Source organism: Plasmodium coatneyi, chromosome 2, assembly GCF_001680005.1.
Source record: "Plasmodium coatneyi strain Hackeri chromosome 2, complete sequence".
Lineage (NCBI taxonomy): Eukaryota > Apicomplexa > Aconoidasida > Haemosporida > Plasmodiidae > Plasmodium > Plasmodium coatneyi.
The window spans coordinates 715781-740291 of record NC_033557.1 but is presented as its reverse complement, the minus strand read 5'-3'; the positions used below and the strand labels follow the sequence as shown (position 1 = coordinate 740291).

The 24511-nt window shown below is 47.1% G+C and overlaps 11 protein-coding genes across 11 annotated transcripts; 7 read left to right on the top strand and 4 right to left on the bottom strand.

Moving 5' to 3' along the window:
* Window positions 1–103: 103 nt before the first annotated feature.
* On the top strand, window positions 104–2178 carry PCOAH_00003680 (Selenocysteine-specific elongation factor selb-like protein; the record flags this gene model as incomplete). Its single annotated transcript, XM_020057183.1, has 2 exons — window positions 104–419; window positions 527–2178. 2 exons carry the CDS (start codon window positions 104–106, stop codon window positions 2176–2178), a joined length of 1968 nt encoding a protein of 655 aa, XP_019912730.1.
* Window positions 2179–2405: 227 nt separating this feature from the next.
* PCOAH_00003670 (Uncharacterized protein) lies at window positions 2406–3461 on the bottom strand (the record flags this gene model as incomplete). Its single annotated transcript, XM_020057182.1, has 2 exons — window positions 2406–3048; window positions 3415–3461. The coding sequence occupies 2 exons, from the start codon at window positions 3459–3461 to the stop codon at window positions 2406–2408; spliced, it is 690 nt and encodes a 229-aa protein (XP_019912646.1).
* A 101-nt stretch (window positions 3462–3562) lies between these two features.
* PCOAH_00003660 (Uncharacterized protein) lies at window positions 3563–8489 on the bottom strand (the record flags this gene model as incomplete). Its single annotated transcript, XM_020057181.1, has 18 exons — window positions 3563–3629; window positions 3800–3935; window positions 4050–4077; window positions 4277–4359; window positions 4510–4681; window positions 5077–5127; window positions 5279–5341; window positions 5566–5627; window positions 5820–5886; window positions 6026–6170; window positions 6309–6368; window positions 6483–6604; window positions 6722–6924; window positions 7026–7179; window positions 7268–7406; window positions 7553–7658; window positions 7765–7890; window positions 8027–8489. The coding sequence occupies 18 exons, from the start codon at window positions 8487–8489 to the stop codon at window positions 3563–3565; spliced, it is 2247 nt and encodes a 748-aa protein (XP_019912667.1).
* Window positions 8490–9239: 750 nt separating this feature from the next.
* On the bottom strand, window positions 9240–10934 carry PCOAH_00003650 (Phenylalanyl-tRNA synthetase beta chain; the record flags this gene model as incomplete). Its single annotated transcript, XM_020057180.1, has 1 exon — window positions 9240–10934. The coding sequence occupies one exon, from the start codon at window positions 10932–10934 to the stop codon at window positions 9240–9242; it is 1695 nt and encodes a 564-aa protein (XP_019912605.1).
* Window positions 10935–11600: 666 nt separating this feature from the next.
* On the top strand, window positions 11601–12563 carry PCOAH_00003640 (Uncharacterized protein; the record flags this gene model as incomplete). The annotated part of the gene is made up of 2 exons (XM_020057179.1): window positions 11601–12005; window positions 12154–12563. 2 exons carry the CDS (start codon window positions 11849–11851, stop codon window positions 12561–12563), a joined length of 567 nt encoding a protein of 188 aa, XP_019912628.1.
* Window positions 12564–12981: 418 nt separating this feature from the next.
* Window positions 12982–13764, top strand: PCOAH_00003630 (Uncharacterized protein; the record flags this gene model as incomplete). Its single annotated transcript, XM_020057178.1, has 3 exons — window positions 12982–13126; window positions 13315–13368; window positions 13529–13764. The coding sequence occupies 3 exons, from the start codon at window positions 12982–12984 to the stop codon at window positions 13762–13764; spliced, it is 435 nt and encodes a 144-aa protein (XP_019912742.1).
* A 760-nt stretch (window positions 13765–14524) lies between these two features.
* PCOAH_00003620 (N-acetyltransferase) lies at window positions 14525–15141 on the top strand (the record flags this gene model as incomplete). The annotated part of the gene is made up of 2 exons (XM_020057177.1): window positions 14525–14699; window positions 14837–15141. The coding sequence occupies 2 exons, from the start codon at window positions 14525–14527 to the stop codon at window positions 15139–15141; spliced, it is 480 nt and encodes a 159-aa protein (XP_019912758.1).
* An 831-nt stretch (window positions 15142–15972) lies between these two features.
* PCOAH_00003610 (Tubulin-specific chaperone a) lies at window positions 15973–16597 on the top strand (the record flags this gene model as incomplete). The annotated part of the gene is made up of 2 exons (XM_020057176.1): window positions 15973–16101; window positions 16238–16597. The coding sequence occupies 2 exons, from the start codon at window positions 15973–15975 to the stop codon at window positions 16595–16597; spliced, it is 489 nt and encodes a 162-aa protein (XP_019912700.1).
* A 1296-nt stretch (window positions 16598–17893) lies between these two features.
* PCOAH_00003600 (Elongation of fatty acids protein) lies at window positions 17894–18984 on the top strand (the record flags this gene model as incomplete). Its single annotated transcript, XM_020057175.1, has 2 exons — window positions 17894–18030; window positions 18147–18984. The coding sequence occupies 2 exons, from the start codon at window positions 17894–17896 to the stop codon at window positions 18982–18984; spliced, it is 975 nt and encodes a 324-aa protein (XP_019912724.1).
* A 901-nt stretch (window positions 18985–19885) lies between these two features.
* Window positions 19886–20653, top strand: PCOAH_00003590 (Uncharacterized protein; the record flags this gene model as incomplete). Its single annotated transcript, XM_020057174.1, has 1 exon — window positions 19886–20653. The coding sequence occupies one exon, from the start codon at window positions 19886–19888 to the stop codon at window positions 20651–20653; it is 768 nt and encodes a 255-aa protein (XP_019912699.1).
* Window positions 20654–20922: 269 nt separating this feature from the next.
* PCOAH_00003580 (LCCL domain) lies at window positions 20923–24238 on the bottom strand (the record flags this gene model as incomplete). Its single annotated transcript, XM_020057173.1, has 2 exons — window positions 20923–23903; window positions 24022–24238. 2 exons carry the CDS (start codon window positions 24236–24238, stop codon window positions 20923–20925), a joined length of 3198 nt encoding a protein of 1065 aa, XP_019912678.1.
* Window positions 24239–24511: the final 273 nt, after the last annotated feature.

Genomic DNA, 24511 nt, shown 5'->3' with positions numbered 1-24511 from the left:
GATAAGCGAATACAACACCTTTTGTAGATCGCGTTGATCATGCTGACCCATTAATGTAAAGTGGTGGAATTTTTTTTTTTCCATCCAGGCCATACCCCACCAAATGATTAATGTAAACGTGGGTGTGCTGGGGCACGTGGACTCCGGCAAAACGAGTCTCTGTAGGTGCCTCAGTGAAGTGCTAAGCACCTGCGCCCTGGACAAGCACCGGCAGAGCCAGGAGAAAGGCATCACCATCGACCTGGGCTTCTCGTCCTTTTACCTGAAGAGGAGGAAAAGAGAAAGGGACGCCCAACCGGACGAGAGCCACCATGGGGAGGTCAAAAATGGTCAAATCAGGAGTGGCAATTTTTACAATGGTAAAGTTTTCCACGACGAACCTTTCAATGGTAAAGTTTGCCACGACGAACCTTTGAATGGTAAGGTTTACGATGGGGAGGTGCCCCCGAGGAAGAAACGCTGCAGGTGTGTCTCGTGGACTGCCCAGGGCACCACTCCCTCCTCAACTGTATAATCATGGGGGCAGAGATAACAGACATGGTCCTCCTCCTCATAGATATAACCAAAGGGATTCAGAAACAAACGGTGGAGTGCCTCGTTCTGTGCGAAGTCCTACAAAGAGACGTCGTAGTTGTTTTAAATAAAATAGATCTTGTCCCTCCTGAACAGAGAGAAACCAGGGTCAAACTGATGAGGGAAAAAATAGAGTTGGTGTTTAGGAGTAAGGCCGGTTTGAGGAACCTCAAATGGTACGTCGTGGGGTTGTCTGCTGATTCGAAGAGGGGGGAACCAACTACAAGGGCGGACACCCCCAGCTCAATCCCCCCAAGCGATGCACAGTCACCATTGCAGTTGCAGCCACATCGTGTTGGAAGCGCCGATGACGGGATCAGCGGTTCCCCCCCTAGAAGCCAAAACGTAGATCAACTCATTAACCTCCTGAGGGAGGTCATCAGAGTGCCGGTGCGGAGGGGGAAAAAAAAACACGACGACGGAGGTGAGGACGACGATGGTAATGAGGACGATGCAGACGAATTCTACTTCCTCTACGACCACACCTTCGATATTAAAGGAAAGGGAAGAGTCTACACCGGGACTGTCATCAGAGGGGTTATCAGAAGAAACGCCACTGTGTCCATACTACCAATGAAAGAAAAGGGAAAAGTTAAGGAAATTCAGACCTTTAAAAAGAAAGTCGATGAAGGAACCCAAGGGAATAGATTATCTCTCCTAATATGTAACGACCATATAAGAAACACTGGAAAGAAAATAGAGAGAGGTGTTATCGTCTCGGAAAAATCAAATATCGCTCACTTCTCCATTTTTGTTTGTCGAGTGAAGTTGGTTCAGTACTACGGGAGGGGGGTGAATAGTTCTGAGCTGCTCTCCTGTGTCATTGGCTTTTCCACCTCTCCTTGCTATGGGTACTTCTTTCGTCCTGCTAACAAGGGTACTGGCGGGATGCCGTCCCAACGGGCAACACATCCTAAGCAATCCTTACCCACAAAGGCATGTAAAAAAAAAACTTTCGATCCCGAGGGAGATTACCTCTTCGTCAACGAGTTAACATTCGAACAGGAAACGGAAGAAAGAAAAAAAACAGAGGAGGAAAACAACCCCAACTCCGATGACACCTTCTTCCTAGTTATTATGAAGAAAAAAATCCACTGCTACAAAAAGGAGAAATGTATTTTCATAAAAAATGAAGACAACCTAAACTGCAGGATTTGTCTGCACGGAATTATCGAGGACATCATAGACGATGGCTACCCCCAACAGAAGACCCCCTTCATCGTAGGAAGGAAACCCACCCTTAGTGACTTCCGCCGTTTTAACAGCTTCAAAATGTTGACTGAAAAGCAAAAGGTGGGACAGATCGAACGGGTACAAGACGACAACCACACTGTGCTTTGTAGAAATATGTTTGAATGCTCTACGCAAATCGCTCCCTACTTGGGAAAAGAGGTTTGCCTCGTCGACGCAGGTTACAAGAATGGTCATCTAAGTGACGTACAAGTAAGACACGTTGGCGTTGTAACCGCTCCGTTTGCAAAAAATGGAAAGTTCACCGCCCGCTTTGAGGACGACCTTTCCTATATGCGTGAAAACTGCAAGTCGTTCCTCCTGGTGATCAACTACTACAAGGACGCGCTCACAAAGAGGAAGGTGTTTCTCTGAGGACGCTCGTCTAACCAAGTCCCTCCTGCGGAGCAACGTGGCAGCCAGGTCCACACGGACTCCACTACGAGCATTGCGTCTCGTTCAAACATTTGACAAAAAAAAAAAAAAAAAAAAAAAGGAACGGTGCAGGAGAAAAATATACACAAGCTTGCACACAAAGTTGCATGCCAGGTTGCACGCAAGGCCGAACAGGTACTAGCTCAAGTTCGATCAAGTTAGCCATTTTAACAGAGAACCTTCATTCCGCTTTCTGCCTTCCCAGCTTCTCTCCCCCTGAGGGCACCGTTTTGGTAGCTCCCACGCGATAGCCCCCCTTTTCCCACTCTGTCCTCTAAAGCGAGTTCTTCACTTACAGCCTCGTGTAACCTTTTCACCCTCGGTAGCTCCTCCTTCATGTGACTTAAATTCAATTCAAACTGATTCTTCAGCATGGCTATTTGGGAGATAAATGCTTCCGCCTGAGCTTGCTCAAACTCCTTTTGTATATTCTCTAGGGAGTACACATGCACCTGTTCGTTCGGCGGGGACCTCCTCAGTTGCGTGTCGTAAAGGGCTCTCCAGATGGTTTCTTCTTCGACTGGCCCTTTGGACTTCACTTGCACGAAGGAGGAGGAGGGTAGTCTTCCAAGGGGAGGTGGCCCCTTGCCCCCAACAGAGGCGTTGTCACTACTGACGTCACCACCGTTGCCACCGTTCATAGTGGTTCTCCCCGCCCCCACTTCGTCGAAAATCTTCTGCGTGTTGTCTAACCGCTCGTAGAACCCCCGCTCCGCACTCCGCGCCTCTTCGAACACCTGAAGCAGGTTCAGGGCCAGCCGTTTCTCGGCCAAACCCAAATTAGCCAAGTCATATGCCACTGCGTGCGTTCTGGTGAGAAGGGACAAACAGGCGGAGCAGCACAGAAGTGGGAGAAGGCCTCTTTGGAAAAGCTTCATCCTGTCACTGATTGGTTTGCGCTGTGCTGTATGTGTGTGAGGCTACCACTTTGTTATATTCCAAACTGAGTGAATTATTTATTTATTTTTTTTTTTTCTCTCCTTTAATGTCTTCCTCTACTGCTGATGCACCACCCCTGCGGTGCACAATTGACAAGGGGAACAAAACAAAGGGAGTGCAACGTCGCATCCACTGCAAGTAATAACTTCACGTGGGGTAAGGTCAAAACAGAAAAAAAAAAAAAAAAAAAAAAAAAAGTCCAACGGTTGGACGAAAGATGTTACTAATAATATTCACAAAAGAAGGTTGTCTTCTACTGTCAAGGTAGACTTCTCCTTTTTCATTTTCAAATGAGTACCTCTCCCCGGATGGTGTGCTGTATATACATAAGGATGCCTAGCTATACCCACCAACGAACGAATCGAATAACGGATGAGCACCTCCCTCACTCCTTCAAAAAAACGTGTGCCGGTAACGTCCCCAGAAACTTCGACCGTTTGTAGTCCGAAAATCTGCGCGACGGAAAAGGCCAAAAGACGTGTACATACACGGCAATGTCCAAACAAACAAACAAACAAACAAACAAATGAATAAACGAATAAACGAATAAAAGCAACGTGCACGCTAAAACATGTACACGCTACACTCGTGAGGAACCCGCGTGACGCGCCTCTCCTCCAACCTGCCAGTGGCCACGTTGCCGAGGAAGGAGCCCAGGTAAATCCCCGCGATGGAAAAAAAAGGTGTGACGATCATTTTGCTTTTCGCGTCGTAGTACTTGAACTTGTTCAGGCTGTACAGGGGCAGCAGCAGGAAGCCTGCACGGTGAAGGAGGCGTGTAAGTTGTGAGGAACAAAAGTGAAGGCATCCCGTGTAGACAGTCACCAGTTCGGGAAATGCTTAACTTATCTTTTCACTCCGAGACGACTTACCCAGAAAGGACCAAAACTTGCACTGGACCTGCGGTCAATTCGGAGGGAAAAAAAAAAAAAAAAAAAAAAAAATTTACTCCATTTGTGCATTAGTGAAAGGGAAAAAAGTAACCATTGCAAAGTATAACAACGCAACAACGTGGTCGAGTGTAAGGACAGAACAATGCGGCGCAGTTGTTGGATGTCCCTATGCAGAGGGTCCTCTCTCCCCCTTCTGGTGAACTGACCTGCTTCTCGATGTCCCTCTGTCTTGTATTTAAAATGTCGATAATATTTATTGAGTTCACATTTTTACTTTCACTTGGATCATCTGTGGGGGGAATGAAAAAAAATGGGAACGGTTAAAAGGACCAACTGGTAGGAGCAGTGTGTCCAAAAAAGAGTAACCCACGACAGGGTAACTCCCCACGAATGAGCATATCGACTTGCATCTCAGGTGATTCACCTCCATCGTCCCTACCTTCGTACACATTCGAAAGGACCTTAATCACGTCATGGCTGCTCAATTTGTTGCAGTTATTTCCAATGGTGAAAAAGGAAAAATGGATAAACAGCCTCTTAAAAATATTGACTCTTCTCTTCTCATTCTTTTTCGCGTACTTGTGCTCGAGAATTGTGATGTCCGATGGGACCTGTGATGGGAAAAGGATAACCACGTGGGTTAAGTGGAAGGAGACCCACATGCATGTGCAGCAATCCGATAAACTCATAAACCGTTACGTGTAGGAAGGTTGTAGGGGGAAGAGATCTTATACACTGTAAGGGACGACCCAACTGTAACGTGTACACTTCCCCTTTTGCAACTTCTATTTGATCTTTACCTTAACGTAGGACATCGTAGTTACACAGGAACGTAACAATCGACAGGGGTGGGAAAAAAAAACTATTAACAAATTATCGCTTAAGTTTAATTCCCAAGTTCTCCTATCATTTGGAACGAACACATCAAGTAAGCTCTTCTCATTTTTCTCTTTTCTATGCAACAGAGCACACAAGTTAAGTTTCACTTCTCGAAGCACAAGTAAACGCAAAAGGTGAATATGGGTAGTATCAAATTATCTATGTCGTGGAGGTATGCCTTTAAAAAAAAAAAAAAAAATTACATTTTTGCCTGAACAGGTCATGCTAAATTTTGCTTGAAATGGCGTATTTTGCCTTGCAGGGTCAGGCAAAAATGTATTTTTTTTTTTTTTTTTTTTTTTCTTTTCGCTAGTTCGGCTGTTCCTCACCTCAAATAGGGCACCAAAGAGGGACACCATAAAAATGGCGGTCAAATTACCCAACGGCGTATTCTGCGGAGTGGTTAAACGGTGAAACGGCAAAGCAGCGAATCAGCGAAGTGGCGAATGGCAGTGGGTTAGCGTGCCGCTTCACGTCGGATCTACCCTCCTCTGAACAGGGCGCGCGTTCCCAACACACACAACGTGTGTACTTCCCCGCAGGGGGGTGCACCGGGGGGAGCCATCTCCCAGCAGTGCATTGCCCCCCCACCCTGCAGTTCTCTCTCCTTTCCTACTTGAACGAAGTAGCTCTCAAGCAAAAGCGATAAAAATGTAGAACAAAAAAAAAAGAGAAATCCTGCAGGTGGGTTGAATATGCACCGGGGAGATACAGTTTGTGAGAGAAAAACGGTTGGTCTCTACGTCGTTACGATTTTGTGTGCACTAGTGTTTCCACTTGGCCGAATGTGTTGCCAACTGCCTGACTTGTTCAGGCGTTTTCGTTCCCTTCCGGCTTTTCCTTCACAAATTATTTCATTTTTTTCCCCACCTGCGTAAGACTTGTTGTTCGTGTTTTTGATCTTCGGAGTGGGGAAAAGAAGTCCCCCGATGGCTGCCTACGGAAGGAAAGGACAACATTATAATGATGATACGCAAGCGAGTGCTGGGCGACGTCCCGAGAAAAATTCATCGGGCGGTTAATATACACAGGAGTAACGCCACTAAACGGGCCCCAAGGGAAAACTGTTGCCTAACAAATGAGTCTCCTATGCATATGGCATTCAGCCCCGAGCTGTAGAGAATCAGGTCGGCGTGCCGGAAGAGGAAGACACTTCGGGTTCCCTCCCGCAGGTAGTTCTTGTTGTTCAACAGTGCATCCGCGGCGATTGGGAGGTACACCCTGGGGGGGAAAAAAAGAAAAAAAAAGTAAACAAGTGAAAAAACGAATGAACAAAAAATGGGTGAACAAATGAGCAGGTTAGCTTCATTTTGAAATATCCCCCATTCCAGGGGGGAGCGCCTATCCCTCCAACAGTACCCAGCCAAGAGGTAAATGTGCGTAACGACCAGGCCCCTCCTATCTCTATCGTCAATAAAACTGCAAAAGGGGGAGGGTTGGACAGGAATGGTTATAGCGGCAAAACGCACATACCGCTTTTACATCGCTTCTACACCGTTTGCTTGATGTGACCCTTGGTTGTTTCGCGCAAACCTGGTCATGAACTTATGCAGCGTGTTGCGATCGGGGGACAGTGCTTGGCCTATTTTTCGAACAACTTCCAGGAACAGCAGCAGGAGAAACGCGAAGGAGAGGGTCACCACAAGGAGCTCCACCTGCGTTAGGGGGGTAAACAGGATCAACAGCGTTAGCAACATTAGTCACGCGGTGACCGTTGTGATCATCGCGGTGGGAAGAAAAGTATTTAAAGCGCCACCACAACCAGCGATTACCTTCCCGAAAAGAAAAGACAACTGCATATTCACAAAGAGAAGAAAATGATAGTGCTTCCGCAGGTAAGACAGGTTCCCATTTTTCCTCACCAACTTGGCAATGTAAAATACATACAGAATTGTGATGACCAGCCAGCCAAAAAACAGAACGTAATTCTCTCGGTGTAATAGCAGGTGGGCTAAACTTTGCATCGCGCTTGTCTCTTTAAAAGGGGGGGAAAAAAAAAAAAAAATTTTTTAACCGTAAAAAAATTAACGCAAACAAACGTAGTCACCTTGGCAAGTTGCACCCATGTGTGCCTACCCGTTTCACTGACGGAGTCGTATCGTCTGGCACCGAGGTTGAAGAGGTTGTAAAGAATGAACGCCAGCGAGGCGATGAGGAGCTTCCCCTTCTGGTTGTTTGCCCGCCGCAGCAGGTACACGCAACACGCGGCGTAGAGGGTCACACTGAGGGCCTGTTGGGGGAACAGCAGGAGGGGTAAACAGTTGTGCAGGTAACAATTGGGTTGGCTGGGTTGTACTACCAGTTGCATGGTGCATTACCGCTCCACTGAGAAACACGGACAACACATTCGGAACGACGCCCCCGTTCAGGTGCTCATGGAAAAGGCCATATGCGCAAGCGTCCAGGAGGAGGGTCCCCGCCACGCTCACTGTCGCCCCCTCCAGGAAGGAAAACACCCTACAGGGGGAAAAGAAGAAAAAAAAAAAATAAAATAAATTAAAAAAAAAAAAAAACGAACAAGTTTGCCTAGAAGCAAATGTCATTGCAAATTCGATAACGATCAGCACGTCCACTCCTCTCCCAAACGGATGCAGCACGCTTACCCATCCGTCAGCCGAAAGGCCGCTATGCTGATCATGTGGTAAAAGACAAAGTTGAGTGCAAACCAGAGGGAACAGGTGGCCAAGCTGTCGTGAATTCGCATTGCACCTGTAAATTTGGAAAAGGGGAGAAGCGTTGCAGAGGCACACCGTTTGGGATGTCTCACTACATCGTTGCGGTAGGGGGGTGTAGCTAACTGGCAAGGTGATCCTACCCAGCGTTGCAAGAAAGAGGAGGACGTGGAAGAGGAGGTAGGCCCACCCGTTCACCCGCACGTATCGAAGGAAGACGCTGCCGAGGAGGAACTCGTTCACGAGGGCGAGGGACAGCTTTGCCGCGCCTAGGGGGGGAAAAGAAAAAAAAAAAGACGAAGTGGGTAAGGTGACGCCACTAAGGTGAAGCACCCCGAAAGGAGACAACACTCCACTAGAGAGCTCCCCCCTCACAGGTGAGGATTTTCCATGCTTCACTCTAACCAGAGTTTAGGAGGTCAAATTTAGAAACCAGCAGGGTGGAGAGGAAGGGGAAAAAAAACGACGGGAAAAAGTTGTCACCATGTATCTGCAGGAACAACTGCCAAGTGGTAATAACCCCTTTCTCGTACAAACGCAGAAATGTGAGATCCCCTTTTTTGTTCAGCAACCCTGGTGGGATCTTTTCCCTGTGGTGATACGCCCCGATGGTAAAGGTGGGGCTGCTAAATGGGTTGCCACCTTTATGTGGACTTGTTTGATTTTCCATCCGTGGAGAGAAAACCTTCCCTTTTGATATCTTGCACTTGCTTTTACTCCCTTTCCTACTGTGTGCCAAGAAAGACACAACCAGCACGCTACACAGCAGCGTTAGGAACACCCACAGGTAGGTGCAGTAGTTGGTATATAGAATTTTCCTCCTCACCTCCGTCAGTAGGATCAGTGAGATTAGTATGCCCCTTATCATGGTGCAGTTCTGTTCGTGCAGGGTCTACCCAGGCTGGGCGGGGAGGAAAACTGGGTTGGAGTGTGTAAAGGTAGCTGCTCAGACGTGGGGACCCATTGGGGAAGGACGTCCATGTGATCAGTCACGTGATCAATCACGTGATGAGTCACCCGGTGGAGGAGTGGGCTGACAGAGATTTATGATTCCGCTACGGTGCTGCCTCACGGCAACTGGCCTTCGAAGCTGCCGTTTGGGCAGGCGCCCCGCCTTCGGTTCATCGGGGTAAAGGTTGAAATGGGAAAAAAATAAAAAAAAATTGAAAAAAAAAAGTGGAGGAAAAAAATTGAAACAGCTTTCACAAACGATTGACATGAGTTGATAACAAATTGATATCACATAATCCTGTGGGGGGTCGCAAAAAGGGGACCCAAAAATTAACAAAAATGGTGGCCCCCATTTTTTTCTTTTTCCTTCCCTCGGGGGTGAAGTGCAACCGTTCTTTGGGGAGTCCAAATTTTTATTTTTTCCGCGTTGCCCCACTCGGCATATATGTGCCTTCGCCAGGATGGAATAATCCCCACTCCGTTTCCGTCCGTCCATATGCAACTAGCTTTTTTTTTTTTTTTTTAAGGCGAATTGCCTGAACGGGTCAGGCAAAAAAAAGGCACGAAAAAAAAAAAAAAAAAAAAAAATTGGGGTGCCCACAGTTGGTTAAGCTGACCTCACACAGTGACAATTTTCCCCTGAATCGCAGGTGCACCGCTTAACCCCTCATAGCACGCTGCGGTAGCCGAAGAGGTCCCTAATATTACGGATGTTGTATTTGATCATGGTGGGTCGTTCCAGGCTGAGACCCCAGGCAATGACGGACACCTCAGGGGGGAAGCCCATGGCGCGTAGCATCTCGGGTCGGAAAATTCCGCTATTTCCCACTTCCATCCATTTCTTATTCTCCTCATGGTAACCATACACCTCCATGGAGGGCTCCGTATACGGATTGAAGGTCGGTTTGAAGCGTAGCTTACAAATACCAATGTGCTTGTAAAAGGCAGCCAACGTTCCAATCAAATGGGACAGTCCCAAGTTCTTGTCGATGATGAGTCCTTCCACTTGGTGAAATTCAGCCAGATGGGTACTGTCTAAATTCTCATTTCTGAATACCCTATCTATGCTAAAATATTTTTTGGGAATTATAGAACCCGTTTTTCTATACTCCTTAGCTAGCTGGAATAAAGCCCTACAAGAATTCGCAGTGGTGTGTGTTCTGAGGACGTTCTTTTTGGTGCTCTTCAATTCCCACTGGTAATTCCAACCGAAGCTACCGTAGTCCCCCACGGAGTGAACACGCTTAACGTTATCGATGTAACTTTTTTCGGTAAAATTATCGCTGCACAATTCAGGCGTTTCAATAAAAAACGTGTCTTGTAGATCCCTACTGGGGTGTTGCTGCGGAATGTATAACGCATCAAAGCACCAGAAGGAAGATTCTACATAATTGTGTGTATCCATTTCTTCGAACCCGAGGGAAACAAAAACCTCTTTGAAGGTCCTCATCTGTCTAATCAACAAATGGATGTTTCCTTTATTCATTTTCTTCCCACTGGAAAAGAAGTTGTACTTTTTTATGTCGTACTTTTTGTATTCCTCATTCTTTATCAGTAGATATGTTAAGTCGGTGATCTGTTTTTTTATTTCTTTTGTAAAATGGCTAGTTCGCACGATGTAGATGTAGGACACTTTCTTCACCTCCACCAGTTTTCTCTTCTTCAGCTCTTTTATCAGGTTGTTCACCTGTTCGTCTCCCTTACCGGGGGGAAGGATCCCCTTCACGTGGGAAATAAACGTACCTTCGTCCTGTCCGTGCGTTTCTACCACGGACAGGTATTGTCTCGTGTCATCCACCAGACTGTTGGCACTACCTCCCAAATTGGCACATAACCTTTTGTCGCTTTTTCGAAGTTCAATCTTTTTCCCTTTCAAATTAATGTTCAACCCAATTTCTCCCTTTTTCCCAAAAAGCTTCTTCAGCTCCTCCAGGGTGCATGTTTGCTGTTCCACTACATATTTCAACGTTACGTATTCTGGTGACCCGTCTCGAAGGTACTCCCTCCCTTCCTCCGTCAACTGGTACGTGTTAAAACTTCTAACGTGATTTACAACGTAGTATAGGGTCTCCAACTTTTTTGCCATTCCAAGGACTTTACTATGTTCTAGGTTGTACTTCTTACTTATGTGTAACGACGTGACGTATTTTGTTTCTTCCACTTGGACGTTCTTTTCCTCCTTCAGCTGGAGGTAGTACGCCCGATGGTTTGCTAACTCCGCCTCTTCGATATTTCCAAACTGGGGGCAACTTTCTTCCCTCTTTTCCCCCCCGTCCCCACACAGGGCGAACTCCTCCTCCAGAATTTCCAGGAACTGACTCAGCTCCTCGCCCTTCTGCTCTTCCTGCGCCTTCGCCTGCATCGTGATCTGGTACCTTTACGTGCACCTTACCTTAGCGTGTCCTTTTTCCTACGGGTTGTTCCTCACACCGGTGGGCCGAAACTTCCGCAATAAGCTCGTATAGCCAACTATTGCAACCTTTGCAGAGGTCTTCAACTGGGGGGAAATGAGACCACTACCGGAGGGACATACTATATAGGCTCCCCTCCCACAAATGTTGCACCAAAAATTACAACAACCCGGGGAAGCATATAATCTCCTCACATGTGCTCATCCGCTCCAATCGGGGAGGCCTCCCTTTGTGCCGCTGCGCTATGCAACAAGGGACGTCAACGCGAAAAGCCACGTTCGAAGAGCGAAGGAAAAAATCAACCCTTCGAAAAAGCTCCAATGATGCAATCCAACTAGGAATGTTTTTTTTTTTTTTTTTTTTTTTTTTCCACATGTGGATTCATTCAATGCCACCATTTCTTTCACGCCGGTCGGGTAGGTTCCTTTTTTTTTTTTTTTTTTTTTTTCCGCGTCGCCCCACTCGGCATATATGTGCCTTCGCCAGGATGGAATAATTCCCACTCCGTTTCCGTCCGTCCATATGCAGCTAGCTTTTTTTTTTTTTTTTTTTTGTTAACGCGAATTGCCTGAACGGGTCAGGTGAATTTTGGTCAGCGGCACAAAAAAAAAAAAAAAAAAAAAAAAAGCAACAAAGGAACAAAAGAACAAAACAACGAAGCAACAAAGCAGCAAAAGCAGCGGTCATACCTGCGAGGGAAAAAAACTACGCCGCTGGAGAAGCAACTGCCACAGAACAAGCACAGAAATAATAACCGAGGAGAGGACGGCTAATCCGATTTGGCAGACGCACCAGTCAAGGTGGTACAACCTTTCCTTACCCCACGTCGAGCAGCCGAATGGAATGAACCGTCCCCCCTGGAACAATGGAGGAGTCCAGTCCGCAGAGCCCTAAAAAGGAAAAGAAAATAAAAAAGGGCCAAAGGCCCATGGTCGTCAGTAACAGGAAGCCATTTAACATTTTTGAGAAGAAGAAAACGGCCAAGCCGATCGTCCGCGACCCGCGGTTTTCCAACCTTTCAGGTAAGAACGAGTGAAGAAAAAAAAGGAAAGCGGAAGGATAATTCCATTCACCAGTGCAGAGTAGAAGGGTGTTCGCCTGTCCATCGGAACACTGTCACGTCGTCACCACCGCGTCACATCCCTTTGCATGGCTTCCCCCCCTTTGCAGGCACGCTGAACCCGAGCTTCTTCAAAAAGGCATACAAATTTCTGTACGACAAGAGAGAGGAGGAAAAGGGAATCATCGAGCAGAAGCTCAAGGGAAAGAAACTCACACAGGAGGAGAGACAAGAACTTAAGAACAAGCTGAATACCTATAAGGACACGGAGCGGATACTGCAAAGGAAGGAGGAGGAGCGAAAACTAAAACAGGAGCTTGTCACAGAGGAGAAAAAAAATATATTACATAAAAATAAGCAGCCATTTTACTACAGCCAGAGAAAGATTAGAAAGATGGTGAATGAGCAAATGGCCAAAAAGGGTAGCATCAAGAAGGCTGTGAAGAAGGAAAAGAAGGTTGTGCAGAGGGAGCGCAAGAGAAACATGATCCCCGAGAGGCGCCTCGTTGGCGACGTGTAAGAGGTGAAGGAAAATAATCACATCCGCCTTCCCTCTACCAATGTTTGCACCTTTTATTGTTTTATTATTTTTATTATTTTTTTAATTTTTTTTTTTGTTGTTGTTCAACGCGCTGCTACGGAACAGGTAGATCGCGTGGGCATGCCTTCTCCCCCAAGAGGGGTGTAGGCACTATCCTTCCTCGTAAAGGAAACAACTTCATTTGAACGCACGTGGCGTTTATTTTCTCCTTTTTTTTCTTTTTTTTTCTCCGTTAAAACGTAGCATTAATTAAATGGGTTTCCCCCACCCCCCTGTGGTGATGAAAAAATATTTTTTGAACCAACTTACTTGACGGAGCAGTGGTGACTGCTCTGAGGCATCCTTCCCCCTCGACGTGGGGAAGCAGCAACCTGGTGATATAACCCCTCTACACATAATGCTTCAAAGGAAGCCCCCCAAGGGGCTCTTCTTCCACCTTATGGAGCGGCGATTCCTTTCTGGCCTTCTTGACAAGGAGAGGGCCTCTAGAATCACTGGTACCGTCATCAAATTTGACCGCCGCAAGGGATATGGCTTTATAAGTGAGCACACAAGGGGATGTGTACCAATGCTTACCCCACACATACATACATACATACATACATACATACGTCGTGTGGTTCACGTAACACATTATGTGCACATGGGAGTATTTACCAACTGGCCCCAACTGAAAGGGTTCACTGGTTTTACCGCTTCGGTTTATCTATTCATCCCCCTTTTCGCGCAGAACCGAATGATGGAGGACCCGACATTTTCGTTCACTACACGGACATCTGCCAGGGTAAGTCTTCAAACAAGACCGACCTACCCTCTTACATTTACACGCACAACTGCTACCACACAAAATGTCACCCTACCATTGTGACCACACCATTGTGACCACACCATTGTGACCACACCATTGTGACCACACCATTGTGACCACACCGTTTCCCCTCCAGGCAGGACCTTCTCATTAACCAGTGAGGAGAAAAAAAAGTTAAGTTGGTGCTCCAGAGTGGACATGCCACCTCGGCAAGCAGACTACAACTACGAAAGTGATGACCCCCCTGGAAGAAAGGAGCAAATAAAAACAGAGTTCAAATACCTAGTGCCAGGAGAAAGGGTCAAATTTTACGTGACCTACGATCAGCAGAGCCACTCTACCAAGGCGACGAATGTGGACTACCTGGACTGAGGGGAATCCATTTGATGGTGGTCGGTTAAACGAGGAAAAAAGCAAAAAAGAGGAATACGCGGAGGGAGGGGTGTGCCTATTACCCATCCGTGTGCTGAGCATGGCGTGCCGCTTAAAAATAGATTTTTCGTATTCACCCAACACAATCACGCCAATTGAACGTATGTGTTCAAATGAGAGTTGGCATGCGTGTATATATATGTTATACATCCTTACGCACCACTTGGGCCCCTTTTTTGCGTGACGGGGTGGAACACGCTCCTCGAACTTGGGGACGTGTGGCCCTCCTCGGACTTCCCCCCCTACCTATAAAGGAGTATCCGCTTTAATGCAGTTATTTTTCTCCCACTCTTGCGATGTATCCATCATTCGTGTGCCTACCAGTTTGCCATCTTCCCCCGTGCAACAGTTTTTTTTTTTTTTTTTTTTTTTTTTTTCTTCCCTGTTAAGCTACGCAAAGGGGGAGTATGCAACAAACTCGCAAAAATCGAAATGTTTGCAAAATTTGCAAATTTTGGAAGGGTTCCAATTTTTTCCGATTTTGCGAAAAATTGCCCCCCAATGGCATGGGCATGAACGCGTGAATCAAAGGGACCTGCTTTTTTTGTAGATTTTTACTGGTTCGTATTTTTCTGTGACGTGCTGCTGGACCTGTAACGACGCCGTTGAACTGATTGAACCCCCGTCCCCCACGCAAGGCACACCGTTCCCTCTCAACTTGCTAACTTGCCAACGTGCCAACTTGCTGACGTCCGAAAAAATGGCTAGCTACCACTACCTGAGCTATGTAGATCTCTACAAAATCAACAACATTAACTTGGACCCCTTCACGGAGGTCTTCAACGACAAGTTCTACCTGAGGTATATTTACAAGTGGCCCCACATGAATATAGTGACAAAGGAGATGGACGACCATATAAGTGGCTACATCATCGGTAGGTGTAGGAATGGTTTAGTGACCAAGTTGATTCGGGCAGCGCTGTTTCAACTGGGTGAACAGATAGGGATGCCCCTCCAATCGTTTGATCCCATTTTTCTCTCATCCGATCATCACCACACGTACCCCCCGCAGGCAAGGAAGAAGGACTAGGATCCAACTACCACGGACACGTGACCGCCTTATCCATCGAGGAGGACAGTCGAAGAACGGGCAAGGGGATAGACCTAATGAATGAATTTGAAAGGATATCCAAATATATCCACGTGGCAAACTTTGTGGACCTCTTTGTTCGCATCACAAACGAGCCAGCCATTAACATGTATAGGAAGCTCGGTTACGTCGTCAACGAAGAGATTGTAAACTACTACTGTGGCAATGAGAGTGCCCTGGACATGCGTAAGTACCTGGACGTGCGGCCGGGCGCCTGCGTGAAGTGACAGCGCGAAGCGGCAGAACGTGTTCATACACACACATACATACACATACACATACGTCCAACCCAGTAGGATCACCTTCCTGTGTACCATCCGTGACCACCCTCCGTTCGAAAAAACGAACAATTGTTTTCACGCAAATTAAGTGCATACGTGTAATATGTATGTCTTTTTCGCATTCACTTTTTTTTTTTTCAAAAACTACCAAACGTGGTATGAACAACACACGTCAAATGGTTAACTGTGGCGTAGCCTTCCGTGGGAGGAACAACTCGTAGGAGCCTTGTACAGGTCAGCGTCTTCCATGCCAAACGGTTAAGTAGTAACAGAGAAGGGGAAGCACTGTGTGCAAGGGCCAGCTGTAACGCAGGGGTGTAAATAACTACACGTGTTGGGAAATTAAAAAAAAAAAAAAAAAAAAAAAAACACTCTTACAAGCCATCGTGTGACCATAACTTTATCACCTTTTATTAGCTTAACCTTGACCACGGGGAACTGCCCACTCTGCATGCCATGCAGTCCTCCAACCGGGGTGGGCACTGGAAGTTACTCTACCCCCACCTGTGCAGTGCTTCATTTTTTTCGCGCGATAAAGAATGTACCCCACAAGCTAAGTAAAAGCCGCGCAAAAAAAAAAAAAAAAAAAAAAAAAATATATATACATGTTCGCCCCGCACAAGAACAGTATAACCCGCCTTTCCCCCAAAAGACGACGAATCCCATTTTTGGAACATCCGCTGCATAAACACTGAAACGTTACACACGCACGCAATTGTATACTTCGCACGACCGCGTAGAGGCCATTCCAACTGCCTACATCCCCTAAACGACATAATGGAAAACACCGCCGCGCATTTCCGGCTGCTGAAAATAAACCACGGAGCCGTCCGCAGGCTCTTCAAGGAACTCACCTACTACGAGAAGGAGGAGGGCGAGCTGCGTACCAAGGTGAACTCCCTCCAGGTAGGTCTCCCCAAATGAGCTATGCATTGTGGAGGGAGGCTCTTCCCCGTCGATGCAAGCGAACTGCACACGCGCTTACTCACGTGAACAGGGGTACATATTTACTCACCCTACACGCTTCCGTTCTACCACGCAGGAGCAGAACAAGTCCGCTGCTGAAGTCACACGCGCACAGGAAATGCTGAAAGAAACGGAACGAGTTGTACCACACATAAGGTCATCCCTTCAGAGCAGTCTAAAAAAAGTATGTGATATTATCTACGAACATTTTTCGAATGTACTACAAATAAATGACAAGACAATTCAGTTTTCTGCCACCCATTCGGAGGACACATTGAAGGAGGTGCTTTCGACTCACTATGAGGAAATCTGCAAAGAAGTGGATGGACTGAACGAGACACTGGCGAAGGTCCTATTGCACATGAAGCAGGACGCCCTCCCGATATACACACCAGCCCCCACCGTGGCTGTGCCTCTCACATGCGTGGACATATGAACGGTATAGGGGAGGACAGAAACCACCTCAGGAGGAACCCACTTGGTCATTCCACAAACGGGGCTGCCAAGTAGACGCACTCACTGTTACCCATTGCATGTGTATCCCATGTAGGTTGTTCCTTCCTGCCACTATATTCAATTTTTTTACGTCTACATGGGAGTTTGCCCTTTCCTTTTTCTTCCCTTTTTTTTTTCTGTACCTTTTATAAAGGCCAAGCTGTAACTTGATCATAGCAACCGTGACAATGGCAAAAAGACACCCAAAAATTAAAAAAAAAAAAAAAAAAAAAATTCCATTTTGTGAGCACCTATTGAGGGGGGAGGCTAACTAGGTTTTCTAACCCATCGGTGATGCAGTAACCCAACCACCCCCTATTCATCACTACAAAGGTGGATAAATGGAAAGGAAGGGCAAACGGGTGGGTCCTCCTGATCTACTGTTCAGTGCAGGAAACCCTAAAACAAGGCATACCAGTTCAGGTAGTACCTCCACGAAGTGATGACCGATGTGGCGGTATGTCCCCCTCCTGCGACGCAACAATACGAAGGATGTTCCTTCTATCTGACGTGAAGGCATTTCCATCCTGGTAGGAAACCCAACGATGTGGTCGCCTTAACTGTTGGAAGGAATGCCCCTCTTTTTTTTACACCTTTTATTTTTCTGAATAAACTTAGCAGAGTAGGGGGATACTTCCAGCGGTGGCTTACCATTCCCGCGTAGCGATCCCACATCCACCCGCAGACCACACACATGGAAAGGTTCGACGGGGCGAAAATGCACACATGCACACATGCATACATGCATACGTCCGTATGTGCACACGTGTGTATTGGTGCGGCCATTCCGCGTGGAATCTTCCCTCGGTTTGTTCACCATCGTCCCCACGACGTTGGATCATCTTATCGTAAAAAACGGAGTGGGGACTCATAACATAACTGACTCCGTGGGCACCTACACCTGGGACAGTTTTTTTTCGCCGTCCGTTTGGTCGTCATCACGTCATCATCGCGTCATCGTTACGTCATCATCGCGTCGTCATTGCGTCATCATCGCGTCGTTATTTTTGAAGTTCCACTTTGTTTTCTACTCCTATCAACATATTCTTTTTTTTATTTTTTTTTTTCCACTTGGTGTGCCCCTTAAAATCTGGCCACGCGGAGTGAACGCTGCGGAGGGGCGTGTAGAAGTGGAACCCGCCGAGGAGAAGTCACGTCCACAAGGAAAACTATCCTCAGGACGAAGGCAACAAATCCACTAAGAGGCCACCTACAGTACACGTGGACCACCCACGGGATGACAACCAGCATGGTGCTCAAAACGAACGACTATGGTTACTTTCGCATCCTGGGGAACGTGCGGAACTACCCCACGAAGCCCGTCTTCAGGATCGAGGATGTTTCTCCCTTCTGTGCGTGGATCAGCTTCCAGTGGTAGGTCGACGAGTGCACAGGTGGTGCTGCATGCTTAACTGTTTACCACGTCAACACTTTACCATGTCAACCGTTTATCACTTCACCGGTTAATTTTTTCACTTCCCCCCCCGCAGGGAGCGCAACTTCAAGCCGTTCGGATTCATCCAGCTGGTGCATAGCAGATATATGGCGTGCCCCCTCATCGTGTTGCTCTACCTCCTCATGTGCAAGTACGGCCCCTCCAGAATGAAAAACAGAAAAGAATTCAACCTCCGCAGAGTGGTCATCCTTTGGAACGTCCTCTTGTCCCTTTTCAACCTCATCGTTGTAGTGAAGCTAACCCCCGTCCTCCTCTACATTATTTCCAAATACACCTTCACGGGGTTGCTCATCATCCCACCAATATATACCTACGCCTTTGGCACCCCCGGGTTATGGGTTTGTCTCTTTATCCTATCCAAGTTTGTAGAACTAGCAGACACCCTCTTTCTAATTTTGCGAAAAAAGAAAGTTACCTTGTTGCACTGGTTTCATCATTCAACCGTCTTGCTCTACACGTGGGATACCTACTACGCTGAAGTGCCTGCGGGATTTGTTTTTTCCCTCATTAACGCATTTGTGCACACCATTATGTATAGCTATTATGCCATGACTACTGTGTGTAGGAAGCCTTTACCTTGGAACATCCTCGTTACTTTGCTTCAGATTGTGCAGATGATCTTGGGCATCCTTCTAACAGTCTACTGTCTCTACATAACCTACACATATAGGTTCAACACCTACTGGGATCTCCGTTCTGTTAGAAAAATACAACACAAATTCACCTTCGACTATGGGCACTACGTGTCCAGAACGAATGTGGCTTACGCCGTGCTTATGTACTTATCATACTTACTACTGTTTGGGAAGTACTTCTACGACCGGTATGTATGTGCACCGCCTAAGCAGATCCACAAGGAGAAGCCAGCCTGATATGACGGTCACCAAGCTGGTCATTGCGTTGCTCATTGCGCTAGTCGATGCGTAATCGCTAGTTTTTTTTTTTTTTTTTTTTTTTTTTGCAAAAGCGCAACCTACACGATTGGTTCTAAACGCAGTATTAACGACGGGGTGGAGCTACTCTCCGGCAGTGACCCTTTACGGGGAAACCGTTATAAAGGAAGTGGGGTTACGCAGTGGCACGCCCCTTAAATATTCTTGCCCCCTGGGGAAAGAGTCATCCCAAAAGGGTAGCCATGCACGTTACGTAAAACCGTGACCTATTCTGAGGTGTGCCTGTGAGGGGGGACTCCTTACCCGACGGGCAGTTCCAGCGATTGCCGGTTCGTGCCAAAGCATTACCAACATATGGGTGTAACAGGTCGACGTATATATTTGAACCTCCCACGTGAAATTCCACCAACGCTCGTTCCAACTGGCAAACAAAAGTAAAATAAAACGTCCAATGGGATGTGACTTCCACGCGGGGAAAGTAATCACCCCGAGGAACAACAAAACAGTTGGGGGTGCATCAACGCATCAATGCATCGATGCATCGACGGGGCGACCAACAGAAGAACCAACAAAGGTAGGAAATTTTTTTCAAAAACGGCAGAGCGGGGATGACGTAAGGGCTACACTTCCATCAGGCAGCAACTCTTCCCTACCCACATTCAACGCAGCTGTGCCGCCTGTGCAGCGTAATGTAAAAGGTGGTTGAACCCGTGGAAGGTTGCTATCTGTTCCTGTCGGGGACCCATTCAGTTTGCCTATGTTAAGCCCCTTACCATAAGTGCAGCAACTTTTCGACCCGCTCGAGATCGGAACAAATGGAACAGAGCCGTCACCCTCCCGCAGAAGGAACCACCGGCCGATCCTCCATTCCGTAGGAGAAATGCTCACATCCAGCGGCACGCCCACAGCCGGCCAGGAGGGGCAGGTAAGTCCCACCAACTCGACCAACCCCACCAACGTGGCCAACCCCGCCAGCGCATCTAACCCCACCGGCCGGGAAGCGAAATCCGAGTGGCTGGTGTACCCCCAATCCAACTACGAGTTTAACATCGTCGAAAAACTGAAGAGCAAGTTTCTCATGGACACAGACAAGTGCAAGAAGCGAATAAATGCATACAACCAAAATGGGATCAGAAACTCAGCATTGGCCATTATCCTCTGCCACAGGTATGAATACCCACATCTACTGTTGCTACAGAATATAGAAAACCAGACGTACCACCTTCTAAGTGGGAAGTACAGGTCGTGGGAAAAACCCAGAGAAGTGTTAAAAAAAAAACTACAAAAGTACATAAATCAAATTAGGGACATGCATTTCGCAACTAGCCATTTTAACGCCGAAGAGAAGGAAACTGAAGATCCCATCGAGATTGGAGAATTCCTAGGGGAGTGGTGGAAAACCCAATTCAATTCCGTCTACCTTCCCTACTTACCTGCACATATAACAAGACCGAAGGAGTACATACGGTTATATCAAGTGACGCTAACTTCTAGGTGCATTTTTCATCTACCTCCGGGGTTTACCCTTAAGGCTTTGCCCCTGTTCGATTTGGGCAGCTGCGGAGTGGCCATCGGGGGGCTCACCAGCGTCCTCTCCCGGTTTAAGTTGCACTGCATGGTGCCCGTGGAGGAGGGCCAGGACGAGTAAAAAGGAAAAGGGGGAAAAGGAAAGTCCACCCGGTGCAGAACCACCAAAATGATGATAATACACAAGTAGTTGCTCCACCTAGCTATTTTACTTTTTTTTTTTTTTTTTTTTTTTTTTTTTTTTTCTCATCCAACGTGCGTGCTGTGTCTGCTTAGTGTGTGCTTGTGTGTTTAGAAAAAAGTTTGTAAAGGCGCCCCTTGAGTAGCTGCATATAGCGCTTCAGGGAGACAAAATTGTGCCACGCCAGAAACAGGTGGTGGCCACCCATTTTATGCCTTCACAATTTGGACGGCCAGGATGCTGACCCGCGCCCTCGAGCAGACACTCTCCCCACCGAGGCAAGTAGATGTGAAGACGAGGGACCTATTCGTCACCTGAAAACTTTCCGTGGCAACAAAGACCTCATCCCGTGCAAGGTCCACCCCTTTTATGATGGGAATACCATTCACTTCAACAAAGGCCTTCTGCTTCTCAGGGGACGTTTTATTCCCCACTAGCACCTGCACAGAGTAGGTGCCATTTTCGTGCATCTGAAACTTCCAAAAGTTGGCTTCACAATCCAGTCCGGAAATACAATTTTGGCTAGCTGAGGCGGGGGGAAATTCGATCCCACCGGAGTAGAGCCCATTGAAGGGGGAGTTGCCCGTAAAGGGGTAGTCCCCCTTGAAAAGGACCGATCCTCCTGTCGCCGTAGAAGCAGTCCCAACAGAAGAAGAAACTGCATTCTTCCATCCGTAGCTGATGCTTCCATAGTTAGTGTACTCTCTCCCTGAGTCGAGGAGGAATTTGTTCGGTAGGTCAGAATGATCATTCGACTTAAACACAACGGAATAGCTACTTGGAGTGGTTGCCGTGTAGGACCCATGTGAACCCCCCTTGGTGGTAAACGCAGCAGTGGAGAGGGAAAAAGAAAAGTTCGTGTTGGAGCTGCGACTGAGGGACATAACATTGTTCTGCAAAGATCCCACGAAGTTTGCTTGTCCTCCATTCACTACGATTAAAAAGCGGCAACTGCTTTTATCATCCTTCTTGCACACCCCTGCGTGGATTGCCGTTTTGCATATCGCTGAGTCGGTAGAATATAATTCGGACCCATAAGTGATTTCCTTGTCGGAGTTTTCCAAGCAGTGTTCATGACAAATGGCTAGTATTTTATTCCCCTTCATTAATGGCATTACATCTGGCAGATTATTCAACGTGCTGTCACACTGAGTTATGTCCACCACCGCATGGTGAGTCATGTAGTCGTCTTCCATAACGTTACATGTGCTTCCAATTAGCTCGAAAGAACCCCCTGTATTGTTACTTGCTCTCTCAAACATGTCTCTCACTTCTATCTTAACAGATGTGGTAATTACTGGATGTTCTAACCGAGTCGTATTCTGCTCCATACTATGTGTGTGCAGGATTGGTAGAACCACCTCCTCATCGTCGTCGAAGTGGAGAGCCAATTCGGATGGCCAGGATAGCATGTCATCCCTTGGCTTAAACTTAAACTTACTAATCTGTACTGGCTTCTTAAAGTAGACCTTAACAAACTGACCTATAGACCCGTTGGAGGTTTTCCATGTGTGGTTCTTCTTATCGGTATGGTACGTACTGAACGCAGCTAGGCAATTAAATTCAGCAGATAGGCTACTCGATGCTGTGCACTCCATGAAGACCTCATTCTGTGGGTTCGACAATACTTCCTCATCGCCACTACAAATCGTTGGTAGAATTTTCCTGTTTTCTGAAATAATCCAAAAGGGAACTCCCACTAGGACGTCAATTTCTAGAACCATTGGATTCCTCAGGGGAATGAACTTGAGCTTGTAGATCTTCTTTTCCTTTGTTACACTGTGCACCAGTTCTATTTGATCGTCCGTGTCGAATGCTTTCCACGTCGTTCCCTCTTTGGACGGACTGAGGGGGAAAATATCACCCATGGGTGAAGCGATGTAGAGGTTACAACCCGTGTTCATAGAAACGGAGAAGTGTGAAAATTGGGGTATAGAATTCGTTTTCAGTAGATGTAAACCGAGGTACTTGTTCGGTACCATGCTGATCACCCAGTTGGTGTCGTCTGTGAAGACCTGCTCCTCCTTGTCCACCACCCCAACGTCGAACTTATCTGCATCCAATCCGGAGAACCTAACAGGGGGGACCACATTATCCTGAAAAAGGTAGCTGCTCTGAATGGGCTGTTTGTCGATCCTGCTGGACTGCCAAAATAGGGAGAACGAGGCTGCTTCTACAAGTGGGGTGTCCACATTGGGTATGTCCACATTTGGGGTTTCTACATTTGGAGTGGATTCCTTAACGGGGCCACCATACCCATGCATAGAATTTCCGTTCTCATACTGCAAGTGAGACGAGTGAGATACTTCCAAGACGAATCTACTTTTCTCCCCTCCGACCAGCTCGATCGGCTTGGACACCTTCACTACGTTACTCGGTTCGTCAGTCATTTCTACCAGGGGGGAGATTCCCCCGTGGAGGTCCAATGAGGAATGGTCCCCTCGACCAAATGTCTGTATCTCCTCCGTTCCTGCTCCGCTTCTGTTCCTACCTGATTGCACAAAACCGTGTGCAAGGACTACCTTCTCGTTTAATAGTAGCCTAGCGTAGCAGTTCGTTTCTACTGTAAAGGTATACATGCCGCTGTGTGGACTCATTAGGTAACCCTCATATCGGAGGGAATACCTATACGGAGAAACCATCTCCGAAGGACCTCTATTGCTGTAGGCTAAGTTTATTTTCTTTTCCATTTTACTCTCCACAGGGATTCCTTCTAAGAAGGGGTTATTAAAGTAGGACACCTTGAGCCCATCACTGTAGGGCTCCTTTTCATACCCATCGAAATGCTCGCAGTTCTGTTCTGCATCTATGAACCCGTTATTTTCTCTCTTCATCTCCACTTGTACTTTATCCATTATGTTTCTGGTTGCATCTAAGTCGCTAGCGTTTTCCTCAATTTTTTTTAAAGATTCTACGCTGGTCTGAACCCACTGGTTAATTTTTCCTATTCTGGAGGAGACCAGTTGGTGCTTGCTTCCACAGACAGAGTCATACTTTTGCAACATACTGTGAACTCTGCTGTTCAGAACGTGAAGTCGTTCCTTCAATCTATCTGCCTCTATCGACTTGTCTTCGAACACCTTCTTCGCATGAAGCCTCAGCTTGTCGTAGTTCACTGCGTTGGCACAGTAGTCCCAGTCACGGGACCCCTTCCCCAGCAGCTGCACTTCCACGTAGCACCATTCTCTTCCTGCGGGGTCAGTGTAAAAGGGGAAATTTTATACGGTGAGTAATACCCCCTAAAGAGTAGCTGCTCTCCTGTGCAGAGTGAAGGCAGCTGTATGTTGGTCACTGCACTAATCTCGCACCGCTGGTCCCGTCCGGAGAAGTTGCGCTGGTGCAGTCCGTGTATGTCTGGTCGTCGTGCAGGAAGGCGGCAGCACATAGCCTGCCGTCCAGGGTCCTCCTGTGCTGCTGCCTAAACTCTGTTATCCTCTCCAGTGCACTGGTCGGATCCCTGCCAAGGACCGAAATACCCTTCAGCACGAAGCAACAAAACAGAGCCAAACATGTCCTCTTTGCCATTGTTCCTCCTTTGGGGTACATGGAAAGAAGTCACAACACCAGTGTCCTTTGCACTTGGCTGTTCGGAACAGGGGCAGACAATCTGCAACAAGGTCATACAAATGCAGTGCAATTGCGTTGTCGTTATATACCCTGTCTTGTGGGACGCCGAAAAGACGTAACAAAAACGAAACAAAAAAAAAGTCGAAACGAGAACCTCAGCTTTGCAACGGTTCGTCGAAGGTCTTTTTTCAAAGTGTGCGCAAGTCCTGGTTTTAATAAATCAGTTAGACA